The 15,047-nt window shown below is 47.6% G+C and overlaps 1 protein-coding gene and 1 long non-coding RNA gene across 5 annotated transcripts in view; one reads left to right on the top strand and one right to left on the bottom strand.

Annotated features, from left to right (window-relative positions):
• The window catches only part of LOC111948199 (uncharacterized), a 4,748-nt gene extending 194 nt beyond the window's left edge, over window positions 1-4,554 (bottom strand). The window contains exons 1-2 of the long non-coding RNA XR_002874157.2: window positions 4,431-4,554; window positions 14-117 (exon numbers count right to left, since the gene is read on the bottom strand). This is a non-coding gene — a long non-coding RNA (uncharacterized LOC111948199). The remainder of the gene's footprint in view (window positions 1-13; window positions 118-4,430) is intronic.
• Window positions 1-15,047, top strand: part of ldb1b (LIM-domain binding 1b) — a 22,986-nt gene extending 7,939 nt beyond the window's left edge. Inside the window, exons 1-12 of one of the 4 annotated variants that reach the window (XM_023959953.2) lie at window positions 5,059-5,630; window positions 5,732-5,795; window positions 6,357-6,459; window positions 8,526-8,570; window positions 8,662-8,737; window positions 8,827-8,929; window positions 9,324-9,496; window positions 9,585-9,707; window positions 9,781-9,864; window positions 11,570-11,693; window positions 11,767-11,915; window positions 13,313-15,047. In XM_023959953.2, the coding sequence (XP_023815721.2) occupies window positions 6,440-6,459; window positions 8,526-8,570; window positions 8,662-8,737; window positions 8,827-8,929; window positions 9,324-9,496; window positions 9,585-9,707; window positions 9,781-9,864; window positions 11,570-11,693; window positions 11,767-11,915; window positions 13,313-13,543 (1,128 nt within the window). In that variant the 5' untranslated portion in view covers window positions 5,059-5,630; window positions 5,732-5,795; window positions 6,357-6,439 and the 3' untranslated portion in view covers window positions 13,544-15,047. Of the gene's footprint in view, window positions 1-254; window positions 373-4,446; window positions 4,842-5,058; window positions 5,631-5,731; window positions 5,796-6,356; window positions 6,460-8,525; window positions 8,571-8,661; window positions 8,738-8,826; window positions 8,930-9,323; window positions 9,497-9,584; window positions 9,708-9,780; window positions 9,865-11,569; window positions 11,694-11,766; window positions 11,916-13,312 lie in introns of those variants that run through there. The other 3 variants (XM_023959943.2, XM_023959946.2, XM_023959945.2) reach the window with 3 other exon arrangements.

Raw genomic sequence — 15,047 nt, 5'->3', positions numbered from 1 at the left:
CGGAAAAAACAACCTGATGGCTGCTGGGATCAGTGGAGTCGGGCCGCCTGACGGCGTGAGGCTGTGGGGGGGCGGCTGTTATCAGAGCCCTGGCAGATGCATGTGCCCTTCACCTTCCTGTTGACGAGTAAGTGGAAGTGGCACGTTGCACACATTTGCACATGTGCATGAGAGCACGAGCACACACATCGCTTGCTGGAACGTGCACACGTACTGTAAGCACACACCCCCCCCCCCCAGCCCTACAGTCTGGACTTGGGAGATATGACAGAAAGGGAGAGGCACAAAAACTAGGCGCCTCAGTGCCTCCCTGTGAAAGTGCATTTGTAGGTGTCAGAATGGCGATGTCAGAGCAGCTGGAATCTGGGGAGGGTAAGTCTTCCCGCCTGACCTACTCCTCTTTGTGCCTGTCTCTCTCTATCTCTGCTGGCTGAGGGTCCTCAAGAGGAAAATGGGCTTTCTTTTCAGTTCTCTCTGTGGTTCCGACCTGCTGTAATGTCGTTTTAATGCTGTGGTCAAAGCCGTGCTTAGGCGGGAGATCAGAGAGCAGAACTCCTCTGAGGTTCTGCAGCAGCAACCTCCAAACACCTGACAGACAGGCTGCAGCTGCAAACCTGCAGCTGGACAAGGAGGAAGGACAGCGACCAGTGTGTGCGTGTTTGTAATTGTGTTCACGTGGGTGTTCATGTGTGTTCACTTGTGTTTGACTTCTTGTGAGTTTATGTTCATGTGTGTTTAAAAATGTTTGTGATCATGAGTGTGTAAGTGTTAATCTCTGTGAGTTTGTGTGTGTGTTCTTGTGTGTGGATGTTTATGTCCATGTGTGTTAGTGTGTGTTCTTGTGTGTGTTTAAATGTTTGTGTGTATATATGTTCATGTGTGCGTGTGTTCATGTATGTTCGTGTGTGGTGTTGTGCTCCTATGTGTTTATGTTTGTGAGTGTATTTGGTGTGCTTGGGTATGTGTGTGTGTGTGCATGTTTATGTCCATGTGTGTTCTTGTGTGTGTTTAAATGTTTGTGTGTATGTGTGTGTGTTCTTGTATGTGTCATGTGTGGATGTTCTTGTGTGTGATCGGGTGTGTATTTGTGGGTGAACACACGCAAGAACATGCACACATTCACACATGAACAGACACAAGAACACACCCACATGAACACAGGCAAGAACACACACATATTCTTGCATGTATTCATGTGTATGTGTGTTCTTGGATGTGTGTGTGTGTGTGTATTTTCCTGTGTGTGTGTGTGTGTGTGTCTCCGTGCTCTGGAGGCTGGTTGAAGATAAGGTCTGGTTTACGCCGTGAGAGTGAAAGACACGCGGTTTTCGAGCCCTTCAAGCCTTTTCCCAACACCCTTCTCACCAACTCACACTCACACTCGCACACACACACACACACACACACATCAGTGTGCACACTCAGAAGATTAATCCCGTCATGTACCATTTCAATGGGTGAGCTTTGGAGACACACATACACACAGGATTAACTCTTGTGTGTCCATTTCCATGGATGTTTTTTAGCCCCTCTCTGCTCGTGTCAGCGTTGACTGCTCGTGTTGCCATGGTGACGGGGGCCAGTGAATGTAAGATAGGCAAATCCACATAAGTCACCCACAACAGACACTCTAAGCTACTATTGTCTACACCTCCCCCTGGTGCTAGACACACAAAGATGCTGCTAAAGGCCTGACAGAACACTGAGCTGTGAAGGAGCAAAGGAAGGAGAAGAAACACAAACATCACAGAGCAGCTTTATCCTGTCAGACACCAGCCTTTGGGTCTCAAACATCAGTGTCTGCAGATGACTACAGTCCATTAGAGGTCTACATTCTCCTGATTCAAAGCTAAATAAGGCTTGCTTTGGTCAGGGCTGGTTGGGGGACGGAGGGGGGGGGGGGGGTCCAGCTGGTTTCTGCTTTCGCATCCATGAAAGGTGTGGGAGGAGCTGAGAGCTGGGCAGTAATGCTACACACCTTTGCAGGTTGATTGGACAGCTATAAAGTTCACCTGTACAGGGATTTCTTGTGTTTTTCTCCTCATCGCCTTGTCATTCGCAGTCATTACTGGTCACCTGGATCAGGTGTGTTCAGTCTGTCCGAAACCATGCACACTCACTCCAGCTAATCAGCAATTATTAAGCAGGGTTTGCAACAAAACAAGCGGGGCAGTAGCTCACGAGGAACAGGGTTGGAGAAACCCACACTAAACCAACAACATGAGAACATGTTTCTGGAAAGGTGAAGCGTCCAAGTATGGCCAGGACAGCATCAGGCAGCTATTCTCAATTCTTCAAACGTACACTCATCAAGCGAGGCTGGCAGTATGAAACACTGGACCCTCTGATCTAATGAATTAAAACGGTTTAAAATCATGAAAACTGCTGCATGGTCTCTACTGGGACAGTTGGGGGCTTGTCCGGGTTAAAGTTGGCTTTGAATTGGTAAAGTTTCTTTTTTTTCTTCTCTTGTTGCTGTGAAACCAACATGGCAGGCTGTTGCATGTTATTCTACCTCTTACTTCAGGTCTCTTGGTGATTGTTTTTTTTCTACAGGTTGAGGTTTTATACCAGTGACTTTTGACGAAATGGCAGTTTTCCTTGTCAGGAGTATTCCTGCTTTTATAAGTGGATTCGTGGTGTTGTTGCCGTAGATGTGCATTAGCATATGAATTAAGAGTAAGCGTGAAATTTGAGGGGTCGCTGTCTTTTATTCAGTCTGAGGGTTAGGGTTCAGATCAAACAGATTTGGAGTTATGCAACAAAGAAAAGTGTTGGCATCATCAATCTGATCATCTCCAAACTGGAACATTGCTAAAGTTTGGAGAGATATTCTCTGCAGAAAGTCACTTCTCTGCGCACGAGGCGGCCAAAGTTGCAGGTTAGCATCCATCAGGTGCTCAGCATCCACTGCAACTGACTTAACCGTGATTTCTGTCTCTCTGGACAGAATGACATGAAATTAAGCCACGATGACAGGTTTCCTTTAGCTCAGGATCAGATGATGCTGGAAAAACATCCATCAGGTCCTCTGACTCTTTTTAGACACTTTAAAGTCCTTCATCGTCGTCAGCTTGTCCAAAACTCTGCAGCAAGGATTTTAACAGGAACCAATAAACGGACACGCATCACTCTGTCTGTGTCTGCTTTACATTGGTTACCTTTTAAAATTTCAAATTGATTTTAAAATTCTACTTTTAGTTTTCATAGCCTTGCATGGTCGAGCTCCGATGTACACATCTGACCTTTTAACCCCATACTCTTCGGCCCGATCCTTGAGGTCTTCCAACCAAAATCTTTTCAGCGTTCCAAAAACCTGCTTTAAGACAAGATATGTCTCATTTGAAGCCGTTGCTCCTCGTCTTTGGAACTCCCGCCCATTGTCGTTGCGTCAGATTGACTCAGTTGAGTGTTCCAAATCTCAGTTTCAGTCGTTTTCATTCGGTTATAGCTTGTAGTTGATCTTAGTCCTTGGTTTAATTATTATTATTGTATTTTATTACCTCTCTGTGTTTTGATTTGATTTTATGCTCCTTTTGTAAAGCACTTTGTGATTCTTTCTGGGGAAAAGTGCTTTATGAATAAAGATGTTCTATTCATCTGCTCTAAAAATGTTCAGCTCCTTCAGGCGAGTCCTTGGCTTGTTCTCAGCTGTTTTATGCTCCATGACATCAAACAGGAGAGACCTCGAATCCTCTTTCAGAGCGGATAACTTCAGCAAACGTTCAGCTAAAAGATTAATCAGAGATCTGCTGCTCTTTGAGACGTGTCGCTCTGTTTGGAAATGTTTCGTTGGGGGATTTCTGGAGTGCATTTACCTTCCATCATTGATTTGTTTACAGTAAAATAGTGTCCCTTCAACAACTAGGTTACCTTGAGAGTTCAATCTTTTACCTCTGGGTCAAACGTCAGCATTATCTTTGCTTTCTTCTGGCTTTGTGGTTGAAGTGCACTCAGAACGGTGGAAGAGCGGCAGCTCGCTCTTTTCTATTCCAACTTTGGCCATATGGATGAGATCTGTGCGGCTCTGATCTGAATATCTGATTATAAATGGAGGCGATTTAAGAAGCTTTGGAGCCCTGAGGGATTCTCCTTTTGGCTTAGCGTGCTGTTTGTGTGTGTGTTTATGTGCATGCATGGCGGAGGAGACCCGATCTTCACGCGTCCACCTCGGAGACGGTTTAGTGTTCAAACAGGCAGATCACTGCAAACACGCTTTCTTTCAAAGTGGATGGGAATCAGCTTCAGGTCCCTGGAGGAGCCTGCAGCTCCCAAACTAAGAGGGATGTTTGCAGGACAGATGTGTCCAAACTTGGTAAAGAAGGATGATCTGTGCACACATTTCCAGTCAGCTGCATTAGGACAATCTTCATCTGTGTCAGTTACAAAGCAGGGATGAGATGGAGGGAGGAGGAAGGGAAAATGCTTACCAGACAACCTTTATGTGCAGTTGTGCATTAGCGGGGGGGAGGAGGAGGAGGGCGCTTGGCGGAGCTGGGCAGAGGAGAGAGGAGGAAAAGCATTGCAGACGGAGAGGAGGAGGAGGAGGGCCTACAGCTATTGTTCATGTCCTCCCGTGAACAAAGGGCTCATCGGGGTCCGTACGTAAACCCACAGCGGGCTTCAGCTCACCGACAAGGCCTCATGCGGGACCAAACATCCGCCGTCGAACCCCGCATCCAGGCCGCACTCCGCCGCAGCCCCGCACTTTGAGGAGCGTTTTATTGATCCGTTGTGCGGGGACGTTGCGTCCAGCGGGCCTATCCGTCTTTACGCACGGAGCGTCCCGGTCCTCCATCACAGATCTGTAAACACCGATTTTCTGACCGGATTCTCTGCAGGTAACGAGACCCCCTCCTCCCCCTCCTCCTTATGCAGACGTCTTTATCGCGACAGCGCCGTTAAAAACGCTCCATGGACTCCGGTAGCTGCGGGTTATCTCCGCTTTTCGGTGTTTTATTGGTTGAAAAGCAGCTTAGCGATAACGCGTTAGCAGCTAACAGCTAGCTGTTAGCATGTCATCGGAGCCCTTTAAGGGTCCGGATCTCGGTGGTTAATGACGTAGTTGTTATTTATCCTTCATGTTTATCTGTACACAAGAGTGCATTGTGTGTTTGTTGTCGGTATTGTGCAGATAATCACGGCCTATCTCCGGAATCCTGTCGATATGTTAGCCTAGCTTAAGGCTAGGCGCTAGCCGACCGTCTCTAATTGCCTTTGTAGCCCGTCGGTCCTGGACTCTGACCGGCCAATTTAAAGAAAATATGGACACAAAAAGGAGATTTATGGTCGATTCAGCGGGACGTTTTGGGTGGAGCACCGTGACCTGATCGTGTTCTGGTTCTCGTTTAGCGCTCAGACCGTTTGGGTCTAAAAACAGCTACTTTCGGGGATCTGAGTCCAGTGACAGGACAGAAGCCTCGTGTTTGTGCGGGTCTTCTGTGAGGCGGAGCCGCTTCATGTTTGCGTGGAGCGGCGTGATTCCCTGTGGAGGAAGTGGAGTCCAGCTGATGACCGTCTGCCTTAACCGCTAACACGAGACGATGGGGGCTAATGGAGCTCTCAACAACTAATGGACACATAACCATTGATTATTTATTTATCTATCAATCTTCTGCTCGCCCATGATGGTAAAGTGTTGCTGCTCGCTCCGCTTTAAAAGGAATGCTGGGATTGAAAAAGGGTTTGGGGTTTAATGGCCTCTTCCTGTTGGTTCTCTGTGCGTCGCCAGCTCCTTCTTCCGGATTCGCGTTCGTTTCTTTAAAGAAGAGTCCTGAAGAGGAACCTTCACGTAGGTGAGGCTGCGACACGAGCCGCGTTCCAGCCGCACGCGGCCGTGTGTTTGCTATGCAGTGACACGGGGAGGCGGGGCCTCACCATGGCGACGGCGGGGGTCGTGACCCGCAGGCCGCCACGCCTGGCTCTCCTTTATGGCGTTAGTGCCACAGCAGCAGCTGGGGAGGCTCCTGTGGTCCTCCTGTGAGGCTTCATGTCTTCGTGGCTCCACAGCTACTCTGGAGATGGTCTTTGTTGTCCTCTGGGTCAAGATGTTCTGTGTTGAAAGCTGTGCATCTCCATGTTTGAGTGATGTTTTGAGTAAACATATCAAAGATCACGTGACTGCGTTAGCTTTCAAGTCAGTCATGATTTCTTTGTGTTGCAGATATTTTCATCCTAAAACAAAATATCAAAACACAAGATAAAAAGTGCAGTAAAATGCCTCTAGTTGTGTTAAATAAGTTTTACACCCTCTTTATTAAGTCACATGTATGTTTTTCACATTTTCCCTTTTTATTTGACTGTTGTAAACAGTTTGAATAAAACAAAACCATGTTTCCTTGTTTGTTTCTTTGCAGGCTGTTCCTCTAAGTCGTTCAAGCTGTACTCCCCAAAGGAGCCCCCCAACGGTAGCACTTTTCCTCCCTTCCACCCCGGCACCATGCTGGACAGAGACGTGGGGTGGGTTGGCTGTTTTTTTTCTACTGTTCCCATGTTCTATCGGTCATGAGTTTGGCTCTGGGGACGGCAGCAGCAGTGGAGGGGGGGGTGTCTGTACTTTATGCTTTTATGACACCGTAGACCGGGCGTCTCCATCCCGGTTCCTCGTGAACTACTCCCCGCTTGAACTGCATGTAAACCTGCTTCAGTAATAGCTGATTAACTGAGTCCAGTTTCTGACCGACTGCACACACCTGGTCCAGGTGAGCAGTTACTACCGAGGCAGGGTGAGCTGCAAAACAAGCAGGGCAGTGAGGAAGAGGGTTGGAGACCACTTTCTGTGAGGTTCAGAGCCGTGTCTCCAGTGTCCTCGTCAGTGGGTCTGTCTTTTGTTGGTAAAGTTCTGGACAGAATGTCAACCATTCTTTACATGATTCTTATGACATCCCAGCGGGAACTAAACACAGTTAAAAGACAGTAACTTTTCCTTTTATTTACATTATAGAAAATTCAATTTGGAAAGAACAAAGAAAACCAAAACCAAACATTTTTGTGTAAATAATGAACAGTAATGTCAGAGCTGACAACGTTTCATTATCTGCTGAATGCAGCGTGGGTTTCATTTATGTGCAGAGTTCAGGATTGATTGTAAATGTTTGTCAAACTGCTGCAGCTGCCTTGTGTTATAGCGGCAGTAGGAATCAACCTATACCAAAATAAAATAAATTGATTATAATCAATATTTGAAAATACCGTGTGGATTGGGGCACGGTAGGTTTGTATGACTAATGTAAAAACAACCAAGTACATCACAGCGGACAACACACACGTGATGACATGTGGAAAAACAACAGTGGGCTGAACCAAAATGTGAATGGATTTGCCATTAATTCTTAATAATGTTCTTAATAATTTAACTCCTAAATGACAGAGGTTCCACCATCAACCCTACCTAACTTTTTTTCTTTTTATTGTCAAGAGAATAATTTGGGATTTCAAAGTCTTGAAACTCATTTGTTTTGTAGTTGCTGGAGTTGGCATTAGAAAAGCAAAGGGAAGGGAAATCTTCTTTTTGGGACTGTGGTGCATTCACTTGCCATGGTAAATTTGGTTGTTGCCTTGTTTATAGTAATAATAAGAATGATAATAATAATAAAGCACTTAGCATCACTTCATTCACTCCTCATTCATACTTGGTGATGGAAAGCTACTGATGTAGCCACAGCTGCCCTGACAGGCGCCTCTGACCATCACCAGGACATTCATACCCATTCACCCACCAGTGGAGCCACATTGGAGGGTCAAGTGTCTTTGGGGGGAGCAGGGATCATTCGACCCGCTCAACCACCTGAGCCACTGCCGCCCCAACTGGAATCACCCACCTCTACTTCTTTATTTGCATACTTGTCTTGTTTTGCAAAAAAAATTGGTTTTGTCTGTAGTAGATTGTCGGCCCCAAGAGTTCTGGTGCCGAACGTTGTTACCAAATTGTGTGAATATTTCTGGCTACATTAAAGTTAAAGTTTTTTCTTAGTGAAAGCTTTTCCTGACGTCCAACCCAACATTAAAACGAGGCGTGAAGTGATGAAGGTTCTGGGAGGGAAGCCCTGGTTCAGAAATGTGGCATCTGTTAAATGTGGCCAAACGCTGCCATTCTTCACGAGTTCCTTTTACATGCAGCCGTCCACGAAAAGCATAAGTAAAAATGATGTGATGTGACCAAACTGTTGGGAGGGAGTTCAAGTTCTGCCTGGAGATTTGATGAAGAGCAGGGTTTATCTGGTCAGTTCAGTCTCTGAGCGGGGAGGAGGGGGAGGGGGCATTATCAGCATTCCTGCACAGTCCAGCTGACCGTCCCAGAGACACCTAACACCACCAAGCACCTACTAAACTATGCAGGAGGACAGCAGTAGCCCCCCCCCCCCCCCCCCCCCGCTGCTGCGTCATGTTCTGTTCATGTTCATGTTCTTCTCATGTCTTCTCTGAGTCCTTCAAGTCTTTCTTGGACTTGTGTCTGAGAATTACGCCTTCTCGTCTGGTCCTGGATCAGAGCATGATGTGACCTTCTCTCTCTGGTGTTTCTGCAGACCCACTCCAATGTACCCACCCACATACCTGGAGCCAGGAATCGGGTAAGGCCTCCCCCCCCCATGTGACAGCGTTTACCTTTCAACTGCATTTGTGGCGTTTGACTCGACTCACACACCTCCCCCCAATGTCCAGGAGGCACACGCCGTACGGCAACCAGACGGACTACAGAATATTTGAGCTGAACAAGCGGCTACAGAACTGGACGGAGGTCTGTTCACACTCAAAACAAACCGTCAGAAACCAGTTCAGAGGTCAGAGCCAGACGCTCTCCTTTTCTCCCCCTCCCCCCACCTGCAGGAATGTGATAACCTGTGGTGGGATGCTTTCACCACGGAGTTCTTTGAAGACGACGCCATGTTGACCATCACCTTCTGTCTGGAAGATGGACCCAAACGCTACAGTAAGAAGCTCTGAATGTAAACCAGAGGCCATTTATGGCCGTTTATGTTCGTGAGAGAGAGGCTCCGCCTCCTGGTGTGTTTGCGTTGTGAGTTTGTGCCATTCCTGCTCTTTCACTTTGTTTTTGCTCATTCTGCTGAGTTTATTTAGTGGGTTTGGAAAGCGTTCAGAAAGTGTCCTCACTCACAACGTTTCTTAGTCTTTAACCTGTTCGGCCCCACCGTTTCTTTGGTGTTTTCTAACAAACGGCGTCACTTAGAAACGGCGCCTTTCTTCGCCTCTAAAGGATCTGAAACTCTGATGGGAGAAACCATCAGGGCGGCTTTTATCAGTCCTTCACTGTTCAGCTTTACTTTCAGGGACGGCGGTCTGAGCCTCTTGTCTTCTCTCTGCAGCAATTGGTCGGACGTTAATCCCTCGCTACTTCCGGAGCATCTTTGAGGGCGGGGCCACCGAGCTTTACTACGTGCTGAAGCATCCCAAGGAATCTTTTCACAACAACTTTGTGTCTCTGGATTGTGACCAGTGCACCATGGTCACCCAGAATGGAAAGCCCATGTTCACACAGGTGAGAAGGGGGGCGGGGCCTTCAGTCCTTTTCCCTTCCTGGTGGAGTTCTTTCCGTTTCCATTGTAAACCCCTTCACACCTGTGCAGGTGTGTGTGGAAGGCCGTCTGTACCTGGAGTTCATGTTTGATGAGATGATGAGGATAAAGACGTGGCACTTCAGCATCAGACAACACCGTGAACTGATCCCCCGCAGCATCCTGGCCATGCATGTGAGTGGGAGCAGGGGGGGGGGGTGTTGTGTCGTGGTGTTCCGTTGTTTGACTGCGATCTTCTTGTGTTCAGGCTCAAGACCCACAGATGCTGGACCAGCTGTCCAAAAACATCACGAGATGCGGCCTGTCCAACTCCACCCTCAACTACCTCCGAGTGAGTTGAGCTGGAAGCGTTTTTGGGTTCTGGGGAGGGATCAACTGCTGCAGGCTTTGGAGCTGCCCATGTTCCTGACACCAAGGCAGGCAGGACATCTACTCCTGCGGGGGTCGCTTAATGGCCCAGAGACGGATCTTGATTTTCCCAAAACAACACCTGCACCTATGAAGCACCTGCTTCATACATGTTGGCACAGACCTCCTTTAGGTGTTTTTGAAGTTCAGGTCTGATCAGGAGCCCTGGTTATATTAAGATCTTTTTAGTTTGGGAGGTGTGAAAGCTCACCGGAACTGTGGTTTGAACCAAACAAGACCGCCAAACCCAAATAAAAGTTAAGCCTACAAGCCAAAGGAAGGTGGGGGTAGATAAGAACGTGGCTCAGCTTCAGACGAAACCATTTCAATCAATCCAAATGACTTGATGTTTCCAGTAGAAGTGCAGATCAGAGACAAATGTTTAAACGTTTCTGAAGAAGAGTGTCAGCTGAACAAGCTTTTCTTTAACTCGTCTTCTGGATTGATCAGGATCAGGTGGATTTTATTCAAAGTTCCAGGACCTCATTCACAGTAACAAGCCTGGAGGAAGCCCAGACGCTCTGACAGGTTTATTTATGTCCATCTGATGGAGTCAAACCGTCTCCACTTTGATCCAAAGTGAGAAATGCTGCAGCGATCCATCATCACAGTCCATCAAGTCACATCTGTCATTTTTATTGTCAATGCTTTGTTCTGTTAAAACGCTGTTAAAAGGCTTTTAAATGCTGCTGGAAGAGCAGAAGTAAACAACTGACAGGAACCAATCTCAGTTCATTCTTCAGTTTGTCCCTCAGTGTTTAAGTTCTCCTTGGGCTTCTTGGTCCTGGTTCCTCCATGTGGCGTTTGGATCCGCCGTTCCGGTCTGGTGTCTTCCACTGATCACCTTTGACTTTTGAAACCAACTCCCGCCGTGAAGACCAGGAGTTTTTACGTTTTGAATGAACGTAGTAGCTCTGGAGCAAACTAATACTCAAGAAAACACGTTTGATACACACACAAACAAGCAAAGCTTCACGGATTTAAGATCAGTTTTGAAGGTGAATCCAGACTGCAGAACATTTCTGGGGTTCAGACGTTTTAGTGAACAGAAGGTCAAAGTGCAATTGTGTTTTGATGAGATTTTTCGTACTCCACCAACACACTAGCTGCTCTTCTTCACCTCTGAGCTTTTAACCCTTTTGCTATCATATGGGGTCAAGATGACTGTTGACGTACTATTCCTACCGTGACAAAGGTGGATAAAGGTGTAGAGGATTTCATGTAATCCATGGACACCAGTGAAGATCACAACTCATTGAAGAAAAAAGATTCAGCGCACTGTCTAGTGGGTCTAGATGACCCAACTCCCAATGTTAACATGCATATGATAACACAAGGGTTTTAAAGATGTTTTATATTCATTAGAAAGTGTTCTCCTCTCAAAGACATGGTCAGCTCTACCCAGATATGTCTGTCAGCATTCATTCTCTTAAATTTTTCCAAACATTTGGTCTTTCCTTGCAATGCCAAGAGGACTGCTGCCTTTATGAAGCTCTGAAAATCCTGCTGAGCGCGTAACGCCAGCAGTCTTCTGAGGCCGGTGACCTGATAGCGAAGTCCGAGCAGAGACGGACCAAAAGACGGGAGAATTTCAGGACGTGAAGAGACAATTGTGTTTGTCCCCACAGCTCTGTGTGATCCTGGAGCCCATGCAGGAGCTCATGTCCCGACACAAGACCTACAGCCTCAGCCCCAGGGACTGCCTCAAGACCTGCCTCTTCCAGAAATGGCAGAGGATGGTGGCGCCGCCCGGTAGGCTGAGGCCGCACTCAAACCCCGCCCCCTCAACCCTGCGTTTGCGTGACCCGTTTGTTTGTGTCTGCAGCGGAGCCGTCCCGACAGGCTCCCAACAAGCGGCGGAAGCGCAAGATTTCAGGCGGCAGCACCATCAGTGGAGGGGGCGGAGCTAACACCAACAGCAACAACAAAAAGAAGAGTCCAGGCAGCAGCTTCCCTCTGTCCAGCCAAGTTCCAGTGAGTACAGCACTGCCACCTAGTGTCAGTAACCTGCCTCTACAGGGTCCATTTACACCCCAGCAGGACAAGCTGCAATCATTGAAGATGAACAGCTCCACTGTTGAAAAAGCCTTCATTATTGGAGTAATAACGTCAGAATGCATTTAACATCCAAAGTGGAAACACTGGTTTTCTACTACAAACTGAAGGAGGAAACTAAACAGATCACAACAGAGAGAAGTGATGAATGTTTTTTTTGCGAGACTCTGACCTGGTCTCAGGTGCTGCTGATGAACCGGAAAAACATCTCCGTGCAGATCGTTCCCGTCCATTTCTGACCTTTAATATAGATGGCCGCCGTCCGGAGACACCTGACTGCCACCATCTGCATTCACAACCACGCTAACGATTTTTCAAAAAGTTGGGCAGCGGCAACGAATTGTGAAAATTCTGCCAATGCCTCCCCATCGCACGGTGGGAGTCGTGTATGTGACCGTAGCATCAACCAGATCCTGACCTGCTGAGGTCAGGAAGTTTTGTAGACCAGTCATCCAGTGAGAACAGAGACCTCTCTGCTCCGGCATGCTGTTCAGAATGTTACAAACCTAAGAACGCGTAGATGCACAGAGACAGAAGGCGTTTTACCGAAGGATTCAGATACAAAACATCCTCATAGTCCATGAACGGTTGTTCCCACCTGCTGTAAAGAGCAGCTCCAGTGTTCTCCTGCACCGGTCCACTCCTGACACTTCCACGCTGCAGAACATCCCACACTCACACCAGAGCATAACACGGAAGAAGCTCCACAAAGAGACTGCTGCTCACCAAACAGCTTCTGTCGTTACCGTTTACACCACATTAGCTCCTCTTCCTTGATCCCCCTCACTTTTTTTCCAAAACTGCACACAAGATGTTGGACCAGAACCATCCAATGGTTTTCTCATTTACATGCAGAACTTCAGACCGTTTTAAAGTAAATGTCCGTTAAATTATTATTCGGCAAAAACGTTTGTTTTTCTTTGTAAAAAGGAAATATTTTAAAGGAATCCCAAACTTTTTAGAAGCAGTTTTTAGTAAAGCGGCACGATGGAAGACGGTTCGTTCTGGATCCACTGCGATTGGATCGGACAAAAACTGAAGGAAACACAGAAACAAAACACTACAGGGTTACAAAAGTCACTTTTTTTTAATGTATCAAATAAAACCTCAGACACAATGAAATTCAAAAGACACAGTAAAAGCAAATCCAACAGGGAGGATTCTTTAGTCGGTTTATGTGGGGTAAAGGTGGCCGCGTGGACGCCGGTTGGTGTTGGGTGGAGTTGCCTGCGTGGCCGCCACCCTCTGTGACGGGTTTGATTGCTTCTGTGAGGGTGGGGCTTGCCTGAACGCTGGCTTTGCTGCGGTCTCCACAGGATGTGATGGTGGTGGGAGAGCCCACGCTGATGGGCGGGGAGTTCGGCGACGAGGACGAGCGTCTGATCACGCGGCTGGAGAACACGCAGTTCGACGCAGCCAATGGCATCGACGACGAGGACAGCTTCAACAACTCCCCGGCGCTGGGCTCCAACTCCCCCTGGAACAACAAGGCCCCCTCCAGCCAGGAGAGCAAGAGCGACAACCCCACCTCACAGGCATCACAGTAGAACCCGGAGCCCACCCCCCCCCCTATACACAAACCCCATACGACCCCGCCCCGCTCCCCAATGCCATGACTGCAACCAAACAGGCCGCCGTCTGACTCCAAGCCGGGCGCTGCTGTAGCATTCAGATTCCCCTCAGACCTCCTGCGGGGGCTCGGTCTGCCCCCAGGACCAAGGCGGAGGAGGGTTTTCTGGACTGCCCCCACCTCAATATTTTGGCACCGTTTCTTTCAGAGCCCCTGTTGCTGATTCGCCCGGTGAGACGGGCCGGTCCAGCAGGAGTTTGATCTAACAGAACCCGCCCCCATGCCGAAGGTTTCTATGCAGGACAGGCGGGGAAGAAGGGGCGGGGCTTGGTGAACACTGGACCACCTGTCGTAAACACACCTCCTGGTCCGGTCTGCAGACGCTGGAGTCGCTGGTGTGTTTGTGTGTGTGTGTGTGTGTGTGTGTGTGTGTGTGTACGCATGAGTAAAATATATGTGAGAAAAGTGTGTGAGCGGCTCGGCTGAAGCAGACGGGCCAGAATCAGAACCGCTCAGTCCAAGGAAGGCTGTGATGTGGGACAGCGTTGTACACACACACTCACACACACACACAGACCCTGTGAGTACCGCGAATGCAGTCTTTTACCAGAGCATTTACACACACACACAACTGACACACACACAATTAAGAGTTTTTATACAGTCTATATTTCCCTAGAATGTTTTTTAATTTGTATCAAACGCCTTCATTTCGATTGTTTTTGATTTTCTACAAATACTGAAAAGCTACAGACCAAGGAGCAACGCAGGACCCCCTCCCCCCCCTCTAAAATATATTGTTTTTATCTTTTATGTTTATAAAAGAGAAATAATTTAGTGTGGATGTTTTTATTTTGACTTTTTTTTGTTTCTTTTTGGAGGATTTTTGTGTATTTGTGCTTGTATATTTAAGGTAGTAGCAAAGTTCTGTCTGACTGTAATAAAATGTATTCTTAGATTAAAGCCATCCCGATCTAATGTAAAGAAACGCAGGAGAAACCCCTCCTCAATCCGACCCCCCCACCACCATCTGCTGTCCTTCCTGTCAGTTTGTCGTTTTCAAACGGAAGCATTCCCTCCTGGGGGGCAGCGACTCCCCTGAGCCGCTGACTTTCTTAGCCTTTTTTTATGCCTGAGCGCTTCTCTCTTCTTTGTGGATCTTTGCCGGCCGCAGAAGCGGTCTGTCAGTTTTTTCCCGGCTGAACTTTGCGCCGCCGGCCGACAGCGGCGTCACACGCGGTTCGGTCCGACCTTCGCTGTGCGCCGGTGAGGTCTAGCACCAGATTTATTTGATGTTTGTTTCAGTTGATTCCAGCTGGATTTCAATCAAGTCTGAACGGTGGCTTGTACCTTCTCCAAACCCTGTAGAAAAATCATTGTTTGATAAATATATATATATATATATATATTTTTGATTTGGTTAGTTTCTGCCCTTAATAATTAATGTATGGTACCAATAAAACAATACATTTTCACTTCCA

This window comes from Oryzias latipes, assembly GCF_053564925.1.
Source record: "Oryzias latipes strain Hd-rR chromosome 1 unlocalized genomic scaffold, Olatipes_Hd-rR_3.1 chr1_Y_2".
In the NCBI taxonomy this organism is placed as follows: Eukaryota; Metazoa; Chordata; class Actinopteri; order Beloniformes; family Adrianichthyidae; genus Oryzias; species Oryzias latipes.
The sequence above is the reverse complement of the archived record's forward strand: the minus strand, read 5'-3'. Positions and strand labels throughout refer to the sequence as shown.